At 40.5% G+C, this 12,704-nt stretch overlaps 1 protein-coding gene across 11 annotated transcripts in view; it reads right to left on the bottom strand.

Annotated features, from left to right (window-relative positions):
* RALGAPA1 (Ral GTPase activating protein catalytic subunit alpha 1) overlaps positions 1 to 9,156 on the bottom strand; it is a 132,409-nt gene extending 123,253 nt beyond the window's left edge. For 5 of the 11 annotated variants that reach the window (XM_071426874.1, XM_071426875.1, XM_071426877.1 and 2 more), the window contains exon 1: positions 8,767 to 9,155. In XM_071426874.1, the coding sequence (XP_071282975.1) occupies positions 8,767 to 8,872 (106 nt within the window). In that variant the 5' untranslated portion in view covers positions 8,873 to 9,155. Of the gene's footprint in view, positions 1 to 8,766 lie in introns of all 11 variants that reach the window. The other 6 variants (XM_071426882.1, XM_071426883.1, XM_071426885.1 and 3 more) reach the window with 3 other exon arrangements.
* Between the last annotated feature and the right edge of the window lie 3,548 nt (positions 9,157 to 12,704).

The raw sequence follows: 12,704 nt of genomic DNA, 5'->3' as shown, positions 1-12,704 counted from the left end.
GCAATGCTGCATTTTTGCAGGCATGTTAAATGCTTCGTTTCCTGAAACAGGCCCTCATTCTTTCCTCAGACATGGGTCAGCTCTGAAGCAGACCAACAGAAAAATCCCAAATGCCTAAACTGATGTATTCTTTTAAACACTCCATCTTAACATAACAGTCAGTAATTTTTGGAGACACTATTCCTCAATTCTTCAGGCAACAAACTGAATGCTTTTCTACATAAGCAGCTGAACGGTGATTGTCATTTTACCACATAATTGCATATGCACAACTGGTACTGTGGTAAGACATTCTGCCTTTCAGTGAAGGTGAAGTGGAATTTCAGAAGTTTGTCCTTTTTTAAATTTTTTGTTATTTTGTATTTATTTAAGAAAACTGTGTCAAACACCTCAAAAATGCTTAAAGGAGCAGTGGTAGACCTGTATTATTACCACTAACACCCAATTAACATTAAAAATATACGTTCAAAATACAGTTAGAGCTTGCAAGAGTAGGAGGAGAGTAAAAAATTCCTTGACTTTGCAATTCCTATAGCAAATGCATTTCACTCTGATTCCTTTCTAAGATCACACTTGATAGCAAAATCAAAGGCAAGTTTTTAAAATTGAAACTATTTAACAACAACTGTATTCTGTAGTAAATACTATTGCTTCAGATGGAAGAAAATATTACATTTTATTCAATGGGAATTTTATTATTTTATTAATTGAAAATAATACTTTTTTAAAAACCCACTGACTCCTTTTGTTAATGCTGAAAACCAGCTTTCATCCTAAGGGAGGGAAAACAGTTGTTCATCTGACAGGCTTGCCACCTACAGCAAAAGGGAACATCTGTTCATCATCAAAGGACACCTACAGTGATTCAGTATGCTGCTGGTACAGAAATTTGGAACCTTGCATTTGTTGAGAAGTTTGAAATTCATTATTAATACCCTGACATGAATTATGGCAAGAAGGAAAAGGGCAAAAAATAGCAGATACAGCATGAAGATAATTACATAGACCTTAAGAGGGCTTCATCTGGCCACATCACTCCATTTCACAGCTTTGTCTATACTGAACACAATCCACACAACTAATGCATGGAGTGAATACTGCTCTCCTTGATCACTGTACCATTAAACTTCCAGTTATATGCTGCTGTTCTACCTTCCTTCCTTAATTAAGGATTTCCTAATGTCTCTAAAATACTCAGTTTACCTCTGTCCTTGCTATCAGCTAAACAAACAGCTCCTCAATTCTCATGTCATAACCATTTTCTCCAACACCATCTCACCGTCTCTTCTCTATGCTCAAAGTACCATGCATGTTGCATAGAGGTAAAAGTCATTTCCTCTACAAGCAGCATATCCTTTTCAGACAGCCCTGAACTGAGAATTTGCAGGAAGTTGCTCCTCTGCTTTGGCTAATTAAGTATTTTGTCTTTTTAAGAAGAGAGACATAGCCTTTTTTTTAATGTGAAGTGGGATTAAAGAGAAACAGGCTTTCCTCTACAACTTCCAGTGCATTCCTTCTTTTTAATTTTAAACAAACTAACTTTATATTCTTCTACCAGAGATCATGTAACTAACACAAACTAATGTACTCCTTGTGTTCTTGCTTCTATGTCCAGATTGGGAGGAGGGAAGGACTCAGAAATAGACCTGGCACCATTTGATGTAGTTGGAAGAGTTCCTCAGAATTTGAAAGGGAAAAATGGGATACTACTGTATTCCAAAGAGAGGTAAAAACTGAAGTTTCTACTGTACAAAGCATAGGTTCAGTACACTAAAATCCAGTTTTTCAGCAGTTCATGAAAGCTGTTTGTCAAGAAAATGCGGTTTTCTTCATGCTTTACAACAGCAAGAAACATGGATCTTTGTTGTTTTTTCCTTAATATTTTTCTCTAATTTAAAAACTGGTACAAATCTGATCTCCATACTAACTCTGTGTTCAAGGGTGCTTTTTTTTTTTTGTTTTGTTTTAAGTTTGATATTTTAATTGTTTACCTTTAAAGTTGTGTCCTTTGCAGAAAAGTACTAGCTTACTTGCTTTACAATATTTTAATTTCACACAGTATTGTGTCTCTTTGTGCTTATGTGTCATTTTCTCCCTAAAACAAAACAAACCCTGCCAAAACAGATTTTAGACATATATTTAAACTGTTCTGAAAAGAACTTTCATCAGTTCACACTGCATTGCAGAAATGAAAGAAAACAGTCTGTATCATTACAGATTAAGTTGTGGTTAATTTTATGTTCTATTTTACGAGTTTTAGAATGTAATACTATGTTTATATGTAAAATTGTCAGAGCACTTAGTATAGTAAAAACATTATCCTGTCTAATTCCAAGACTTGCTGGCTTTTAAGTCACTTTCCCTCGCCCTTACCAAAACCCAAACTGACAACTGCAGCAAACAATGACCTGGAAGATGTCCAGAATTCAGGATCTATTTCTGTAAAGCAGAGGCCTGCTATGGACTGACACGGTCAGTATCAACTCCTGTAACAAACTGGTGCCACCAGAAAGCAAAGGTTTCCATGTTCTCAATGGATAATTAAACTTATTAATTCTTAATTCTCCACGCTGAAATATTTAAGGGTTTCTTTAGAGCAAAACAGTAGAGAGATTTGGTTACATAGGGACTGTCCCGAATAGAAAAGCATGTAACTGAGAAAGGTTAAGTGGAAAACCTCGGGAGCTAACTGGTGGCTCTGGCATAGTTAACAAACTGTCAAAGTGAAAGAGCACTGATAACAGACCACAAAAGCAAATCCATTACACAAAGGCTTTACATTAGCCCTTACTGTTTCAGATCTAACCAACAGCTATTTAGCAAAACCATTTTTTTAAGAAAGGTAATTTTGTCAAAGGAAATATTCTTGAAGGTTTTGGTACTGAAAAAGGAATATAACTTAAAGAAATCTTCTAATGGACTTCTATTTTGCATCAGACAAATCTGAAGTCCTGATCACAATCTTTTAGATACAAATGAAAAAAAAAATCACAAATGAATAAGCAGGTTAACAGAACCAATGAACAACATCTGCATACAGACTGGTACAACACCAGTGCCCTACAGGAATGAGCAGAAGCAGCTGCCAGCTTTCCAAGGGAATTCTCTAACGGTGCTTGCAGATTCTGAGCTACACTAGAAAACTCTCAAGAATTACTCCCACAACAATTCACACGAGTTCCAGAACTTAAGCTTTTATTTAAGCAACTTCAAACACTTCCATAGTAATGCACGTATTTTCATTCCGAACTGTCAAAGCTAAACCCACACAGACCTTTCCTTTGCAACCAAGTGGTCAGAGCCTCCCTTTTGTCTAGCCTGGGGCTTTGATCTGGCTCCAGCCCTCAGCCTTGCAATTCAGCAGCCCTGGCCACTGCTGAACTCTGCGAGTCGAGTGTAACATTAGCCAAAATACTAAAGCAGAGTAAATCTTCCCCCTCTGCTCCTGACCAAAACATAACTTGTTCAGGCTTAAGTCAAGAGTGCCAGAACATGAAGCCCGAGCCCTTACACTGCATGCAATCCACATCCAGATCCCCGAGTTACATGAGCAGTGACATGTTCTCTGAAGATAGACTAACCAGGAAAGAAAAAAAAATCTACAACTCTTGCAAAAAAACCAAAAATCTTCGCACATCCACCGAAACTCCAGGCAGCTACTTTTATTGTAGCTCCCCATTTGCTTTCATTTTAACAATGATAGAACATTTTTCATTTATGACTGAAGTTGATGATGTGCAACACCAATGAATGCCATCCAGCTGAAGCATTAGGGCTAACTGCCAGTGAAATAGATTTCTTAAATTAAAATCCCTTTAAACAAATGCAATCTCTGTTTAAGTGTATTGTTTAATATTAAACAATATATCAGAATGGATGTCTAATGCAGTCCATTTCATTCTGTCCCAGGTACTTTGACTTTTCCCTTTCAAGGCCTATTTACATGAGATGTCCAGCGCTAACCAACCACCAAGAATAACAAAACAAAATAATAACAAACTCCCCACACTTTAGATACTCTGTCCTCTTGCATTTTGCAAGTATTCTCTCCATGGTTCCAGAGATAAAAGAAGTATAGTTTTAAATATCAAATGCAAATAAAATAATTCATGAGAAACAACATATTTTCTTTTTTCTTCACTCTGGATTAACAGATTACAAACCTGTAATTTCTACTCAACAAAAAAAGTGAAAAAAGAAAAGGGGAAAAAACCCAACACAACAAGAAAGCAAGTATCTTAAGAATTCAGCTCTATAAGAAAATTTTAAACCCATAGATTCATTTGATTTACTTGCACAGAGTAGAATTTTACAGAAATCATTAAATAATTAGAGATTTTAGCTTTTTTAAAAAATACATACATTTCCAAATTCAGACTTAACCTTCAAATTCTACAGGTTTAGTCAAACACCAGCATATCTAATATCAAAATGAAAAGTCAATATTGTTAATGTATGACCTTATGAAGGGTAACATACCTAGCTGTCTTAATTATTTACAGAATGCTTAAAGCACTGTTTTAACAAAAGGACATATAAACCAAGATCTGAAGCTTGAAAGATTACTAGCACAAACTTGTATAATTACCATTTAAAAATCATAGAATTTTAGTTTGATGTTGAAGTCTGATGAAACAGTGAATATATATAAGAATAATCCAATATTATTTCCACTTTAATGACCCTAAAAATTGCAATTAGCTGCTAAATGACTGGGGATTGCTAAAAATACATATACATATGTAGAAATATTTTTTCTGGAAAATCATTGTACAGGCAATACCTAACCCTGTAAGGTACACAGTGTGCCTCCCTTCCAAGCTAGAGAAGCCTCAGTGATCACACCTGCAGCATTGCAGCCTTCCTTCCAGCAAGGCCCCGCTGCTGCCACACAGACCCCAAGGGAATCCCGTTCAACATTCCCTCTCAAGGTTTGGATGCTCCAACTACTGCAGTCACACACAGCAAACACAGCTGTCACAGCATTTCCAGCATACAGGAAGACAAGACAGCAGAGCAGTTTGCTAAAAACTCAGCCATTGACCAAATCAGCACCAGGGAACTGTATGAGACTCTCAGGCACTTCCCAGAACTGAGAAGAAAAATGGAGCAGGGTGGGGTAAACACTTCCCTACGGGAAGCAAGGAATACATCTCAAAAGAATAAAATCTATGAAACCAGAGAGTTACATTTGCTTCAAGAAATATACTGCAGCAACATAACAATGAAAGGCAGATTACCTTTGCTCACACGCTGCTAAGTCCCAAGATACGAGACTTCAATCTTTACCATTCTTCTTAGCATTTCTAAGCAAGAATAGTATTTCTTACTACTTAGAGGTCTCCTAAAGGCTTTAACTTCTACTAAAAAAACCTTATACCTGTGACATGCATAAATGTGTCACATATTGTATTTAAAAATAATTTAACCAATTCTGATTTAGTCACCTGAATTTCACAGAATTTTCTCTGGTTCCCAAATTACAAAAAAGGATGAATGGAGCCAAACTGAACCAGATCAGAGAACCAGACACAGGACACTGGCCTGAAGTGGCAAAGAGCAGTTATCTACTACAGAGTTTCAGAAAAAAAAAAACAACAAAACCAAAAAAACCCCAGAAAAACAACAACAACAACAACCCCAAAAAAAACCCCAAAAAACAAAACAAAAAAAAACCCCAAAACCCAAACCACAAGAAATGCACTTCCCCCCAGCATTCCTATAACTGATCACTAGCCTAGCATTCAAGAGCTTCCCAAGACAAAAATCATTTATTGTAATTTCAGATTTGGTAGGCCTTAATAGATGTTAATTCCTAGACTTTCTCATATATGTTTACGTACTTTTCACCCTCTGTCCCTGTACAAAGGAATTTTAAAGCTTCCAGTGTCTTTTCATAATAAAGTTTTACTCTCATCTGAGTCATTCCCATATCTAAATCTTCTATACACTGACTATAGCAATCAGACTCCTAAAGCTGCAATGGTATTTGATAAAATGGTATGTCACTGCTTCACAAAAGATACAAAATTTTCTATATATCCTTATGCAGACTCATTTGCATTTTTTACTAAATTTAACCTGAGTTGTACCAATGACAGGATACTTTCCTAAAAGAATACAAATCACTGCACTCTAAGTTATTTTGTAAAAGACATTAGAAAGATTCCATCTAATGAACACTACTCTTAATTTGTTAAAAATAGCAGTCACAGGCCTTTGTGCTATTGATCCATTTAGCTCCATATTAGGTGCTTGATATTGTTCAGTCTCTTCTGATCCTTACCAAAAGTGGCATTATAATAATTTAAATATTTTTAGATTATATGGTGCCTGACTTACACTATTGCCTTGGAGGATGCAACTCTCAGTCTTGTACCATAATTAAATGTTTGAGATTTCTCTTTGGCTAGCAGACAGCCAGCAGTCCATACTTCACAAGCAGGTACCTCTATTCATGACTCTTCTATTATTTTGGCTTACTGGAAAACTGCTGCTTTGGATGCCTTGGTAAAATAGCAGGAAAATGAACTAATACTCCCTTTCCTCCTCTCAAGTCTTAACCATGAAACCAAGGCCATACCTGTTTTTTGTTGTTGACCAAAGACTAAAATGTACAGCAAAAAAAACCTGAAAAAACAAACTCTGGTCCAATACACTTTGAAGGCCTACTGAAAGTATTCTAAATTAAAGAACAAGAGAAAATTCTCTCCCTTCTCCTGGACATGAAACTGCAGAAAATTCTCTTCTGGATAGTCTTCCAGTCCCCTGCGTGCAGAGGCTAAGAGCAATAAATGTTTCCTTCAGGAAGATGCTGAACACAGCTGACCTGAGATTTCCTGCCTTATCCCCTCAGACAGTCTGTTGGCAATAGCTAACATGGCTCTCCTGGACACATGGGAAATATGGCAATATGGTCACTTCTCGTGCTCTACAGTGGGAAAATGTATGGAAATACCTTACTCTTCTGCTCTAAAAAAGGCCTTGTTTTCGTATTTCATGCACCTAAGAATATCAGCATAATGACAAAATCTTGTGGATGTATCCAAAAGAGACAAGCTGAATAGCATTGTTACGCCTTTCCCTAATTACACAAGTCACTCACACACTGTTCTCCCAAACTTGGAAAAAGGATCTGTGGGAGCTGTGCTTCAACAGCTGAGATACACACAATGGGGGGGGGATGACAACATGAAAACATCCCCAGATAATTTAATCTGTCCTATAGCCAGTAAAGAGAAACCTTAGATTAGATAAGAATGTCTGCTTGACATAGCTTATGCCTCGCAACTTACAGAAGTAATTCAATTAATAAGAAAGCTGAAGAAAAAAAAAACATTGTAAATAAATTGCAAGCAACATAAATGCAAAATCTAGAACAGATCAAAATCGGAGTGTTTTGCAGACTAAAGCAAAACTAGAAATATTCAACATACTTTAGCCAGGAAATCTGAATTCAGAGGTATTTAGTCTCTTTAGAATGTTTTTTCCGCTTACGTTTCAACGGAGCTAAAAACCAACACAGAGCAAGCCACAGCTGGCCCAGTACAGCTAGTTGGGAAGAGTGGTACATTCTGAGTGAGGCAAGGGGATGCATCTGACTTCTGAAGTCGCTTAGATAGCTACACATCTATTCTCCATTTCAAGTCTAGATAATTACTATGTTGCAGAAAATAACTCATGAAGCAGCAGATGGTGCAACATGGGAGCACCTGTTCCTTTAAACACCAATACAAAATAAGGGAGCAATAGCCGTTTTCCTTTGAAAAGAAAGAATCCAGCTTTGGAGGACAAGATACATAAATACCACCAGACTGTGGGCAGAACCCAAAATAATCCATTCAGCATTCTGTGCTAAACACGGAATGCAGTTGCCCTTGACCCAGCCCTGTTCACGTGTTGATAAACTGTCAGAAGCAACACACACATTCCCAGGACTGGAGCGCCCAAAAGATACTCCAGAGCAAGCTTCTTTTTTCAAGGACAGCTTGATGACAATGACTTAGATTTTTACAAACACATGCAACTAACAGATACCTTGAAATGGTTAACTAGGTTTTTTTTTTGCTTCCCCTTGGTTTTTTTCATTAGGCAATTATGCCGTATAATCACAATTTCTAATTCACTGGTCAGGTTAAATGGCAGCTCACATGGAACTGCAGCAGCCCTTCAGGGCTTGTGTGTCCTCCTTTACCAACTAGCAAACCAAAAGTGTTTTAAATCTGGCTGTATAGAAGCTCCTTCACATCTACGCTAGTGAGCAATTAATAGTGTAGCTCTTACCTTGAAAATGTACACAAATATAAACTGGTACTGTAAGATCGTAAGGGAAATGGATTCAGGAGTTACAGGCACCATTTGCGCTCGCCAGCCACTTTTATTCATGCGCAGCAACTTAGCACTTTGTGTATTCTAGAGAATAATTCACACGGGAAGAACACCACTTTTTCGCCTCCTTCCACAGTTCCCAAAGAAATGCCACGATCAGACGGAAGCGTCCGTGTTTGTGTCAGTACAAAAGCGCCGGGAGAAGCATCCCGCGCCGCGCCCGCGGGGTCCCGCAGCCCCCGGCACATCGCTGCAGCCTCGCCCCGCCGGGCCCGCCACGCCGGGCGCGGGTCTTTCCCCGCTCGCCGGGTGGGTTCTCTCGCCGGGGCCGAGCCCCGGGTCCGCCTCCCGCCCCAGCTGCTCCCTCCAAATTCCCGGTCTTTCCCACGCCGAGACCCGCGGCCCCCGCTGACCCTTCGCCCCTCCCGGCCGCCTCACCGATAAGGACGCGGAGGTGCTTGAGTCGGGTCAGTGGGTCCTTGCGGGTGTCCAGCACCTTCTGCGTGGATTTCCGCACGTCCCCGTGCGGCTTCTTGGAAAACATCCCGCCGGGCCCGGCCTCGGGCCCGGCCCCGCGCCGAGCTCCAGAGGCGGACAGCGGCCTCCGGATCTGCCCGCTCTGGGGCCCCTACATAGCCAGAGGCGGCAGCGCCGCCGCCACCTCCTCCTCCTCCGGCCTCCGAGTGCGATGCGGCGAGGGCGGAGGGGCGCGGCGCGGAGCCAACTCCCCGCGGGCCGGGGGGCCGGGCTGGGCCTGGGCTCCCCCTTCTTCCTCCCTCGCTTTCCTCCCGCTGCTTCACGACAGCCGTCAGGTACGACCCCAGGCGTCCCCATGGCAACCGCGTCGCGACGTCACGGCGGCGCGGCCCCGCGCACCTCCGAGGCGCGCCGGGCGGGGCCGCGCCGGCCGCGCTCGCCCGGGGCCTCGGCCGGGGATGGAGAGCGGCCGCCGGAGCAGGGTACATAGGGGCTCGCTGCAGCATCCTCTGCGCCGCTCGGCAACAGTAACTGGCGTAGGAAACTGTACTTCTGCTGTTTGTAGGTGAAATATAAGCCAGCTACTCTGGCTGTACAGAGAAACTGCAGGGTAAGGGGGCAATTCTGTGAGCACTAAGGAAATAAAATCCAGGTGGGGACCGTATTCATCACGGCAGCGACTCCAAACCTTTTACTCAAGCCTCAGTTGTGCAACCAGCAACGATGTGTCTCATAGTTCCTCTTTCCACACTGAAGCTCGAAGTGCTGCAACTCCTCACGCCGAGCTCCTGCCCGAAGCTGCTTCTCCCCGATTTCACTGCCTACGCCTTCAGCTGCAGTGCTGGCATCGAGACCGAACCATCAGCACGTCTGGGGCCAGCAGGTCTGAGGCATCCTCATTTCTTCTGTGCTCTGTCAGGATGGTCATGTCCCTTCTACTCCTACAGCAAAGCCAGATGAGCTCAAGAGAACACGTTTGGCTCAGTCCCATGCACAAACTCACAGCAAGGCCAACAACAGCCAGGGAAATGGATGAGGTGCCATAGCAACTCTTGCTGAGGATTGAATTACTATCATTGAAAAAGTCCCAAGTTTCTCCTAAAAGTTTGTTTGAATTAATGAGATAGAGAATTCTTGGACTTTCCAAAAGACATCTGCTGTAGTATCATTTAAGACTCTTTCCAGAGTCTCTTTGCTTGGACATTTTTAAACACTCGCTGGTGCTCTGTTTTGGATTGAGGATCACTTCTGTGAGCTAAGAGTCTGATTGGAACAGCTGGAGTTTTTAATATTGGAAATATTTCATTATTTGAGACTTGTTTTAAAATTCCAAGAATTGTCAAAATTTACAGACCTGTCACATAAATAACATAACCCAAGTGTTTAAAATAATGATGAGTAACAGTTAATGTTAAGCACAAGGGCAGTGGGAACACAGTCAGCAAGGCATCAGTGAGGGACTCAGTGTTGTCTGCCTGCTTATGTGGTCTCCCCCAAAGCATTTCAAATATTCTACCATTTCTGTAAATAAGATCTGAAGATTAGCAATGTTAGGTAATATGTAGTATTACAATTGTTTAGTTTACTATAACACAGTACATTTTAGCTTTCTAGGATCTGACAATGATATATTGATTAATGTGCTCTGATTTCTAAATTTCATTACTTCTAAACACAATTCTGCATATTGAAAAACTTTGAGATATCTTTTCTTTGTATAATTTGTTTGCTTTTCCATTAATTTTTAGATCTGTAACTCAATATGAGATTAAAAATAATAGAGCAAGACATCACTAAAATATTAAATGACAGGAGGGAGTGGTGTTAACCAAGATAATAATGGCTTCTACAGATAACCTCCTTGTGCAGGCACACCAGGCAGGAAGGGCATGTTCTGTGCACAGGAAAAGCCATGATCTTGCAAAGGCTTGACTTTGAAGCATGTGACTTCTGTTCTTTGAATATGCATGAAGGACAAGGTTAGAAAAGAGCAGGATTAGTTAGGCAGAGGTTAGGTTCTGCTGCATTCCAGGCTGTGATTTTTGTGCCCAATTGTTGGCATTTCCACTTTAAAGAAAGAACTTTTAAAATGTATCTGTCTAGATGCAAGGGGACTGTCATAACTAAGTTTAACTGAACTTTTAGGGGAGTATTGTAGACAATTAAATGCTGCAGAACTTTATTCCCTCCTTCTATTAGCTGTCATCAAGCCTGACAGCTTTCAGAAAGCATTTGGATAATTCTCTCAGGCACATGCTGTCCCTCTTGGGGATGGTCCTGAGCAGGGCCAGGAGTTGGACTTGATGATCCTGGTAGGTCCCTTCCAACTCAGCAGATTCTGTGGTTCTGTGGTCTCTACAGGGCCCCATAGGACACTTAAAGTAGTAGGGGGCTATTGGATCACATTCATACCATAAAAAAACTTCTCCCAGTTTATCTAGGATTTATGATTTCCTAAGATTTCAGCTGTTGCCAAATACTTCAGAAAACATACAGGTATTTTTTAATACATCCTAGAGAGCAGAGAGCACACACCTTCAGCTGTGGCCTAATTCAACAGTTCAACATGCCAAATGGATAGATTATGTTTTGAGTTCTTGGATACAGCTACAGATATCTAAGTTTCTGGAAATCTTGCCTTACTAATATTTACACCACATAAGGGTACGTGATTAAAAGTGAGTTGAAATTACTCAGATTTTCACTAAGTATTTCCCATCTTTTGGGTAGCTAGTATAGATCTTAAACTTGACCCCTTTGAGGTGTATGCACTGAAGACCTATTTGCCCACATGGTCCTTCAAGAAAAGAAGAAATTCAAAAGAATTTTTTTAAAGTGTCACTGCTTCTGATCTTTTCATATTTAGCTTCACAGTGTCCTTCCTATGAGGGTTGTCTTGCTTTTGAGAAAGAAGGCTTTAAATTGTGCTGTGGCCATTGATTGGAGTGGTGTGCTGTGAACCTCTAAGTACATGGCTTAGCCTGTGTAGCAGTATTCCTGTTCATCGTGAATAACAAATTTTTACTTAATTGGCAGCTATTTACTTTATGAAAAAGGCCCCCAAAACTAGATATTTAAGTTTGAGTACTCAAAACCACAATTGTACAGTTCTGTACAATTTAATAGTCTTGTGTAACATATTCATACTAGAGATGTTTGCTACTTTCACCTAAGCAGTCAAATATCAGGATCCTCTAATATATTTCTAGTATAGTGATAATGGAACAGCTAGCTGTGCCTTCAACAAAATCTTCCTATGAAGATGATGGTTCCATGAATGCCCATTGCATTTGCACAACTCTGTATCTCACAGATGAAATCTGGAATTTATATACTTCTGTGTTTAAGGGAAGGAGCTTTTCATGAGCTTATACTCTGCTTTTGTGTCATTAGCAGTATATCAGCATTAACACTCTGTGATATACAAAGCCAGAACACTGCAGTCTTTCCAATCATCAGAGATCATAAGTTTGAATAAATTTTTCCAAGAACTACAGAACTGATGAAACCAGATTTCCTCCAAGTTTGTATTCTAGCCACTGAAAGCCATGAGTCAGCTCCCTTCACAACCATAAGCCTTCCTCTGTTTAGTCCTCCCCTACCTGTTCTGGATGGGCTGGACTGCAGTTAAGTCTTAACTACATGTGTAGGTTGTCCCATCCTCAGTCCAGGGAGATACCTTCTGTCAGTGGTCCACTGAGTCTCACAGTATGACTGATAAAATCACATCATCCCATTGTGAGATGCTCTGCCTAGGGGGAGGAGCAAAGCATTCCTACCTGGATAAAATCTGAGATTTGGAACACCAGGAGAGCTTTTTTCCACTGGATTCCCAGAGGAAGATCAGGCCCATTCTGCACCAGCACTGGACCTGCAGAGGAAAACTCTAGCCTTTGACA

Source organism: Agelaius tricolor, unplaced genomic scaffold (genome assembly GCF_023055355.1).
Source record: "Agelaius tricolor isolate 1412-34295 unplaced genomic scaffold, bAgeTri1.0.p SCAF_5, whole genome shotgun sequence".
Taxonomy (NCBI): Eukaryota; Metazoa; Chordata; class Aves; order Passeriformes; family Icteridae; genus Agelaius; species Agelaius tricolor.
This window is presented reverse-complemented; position numbering and strand designations above follow the sequence as displayed.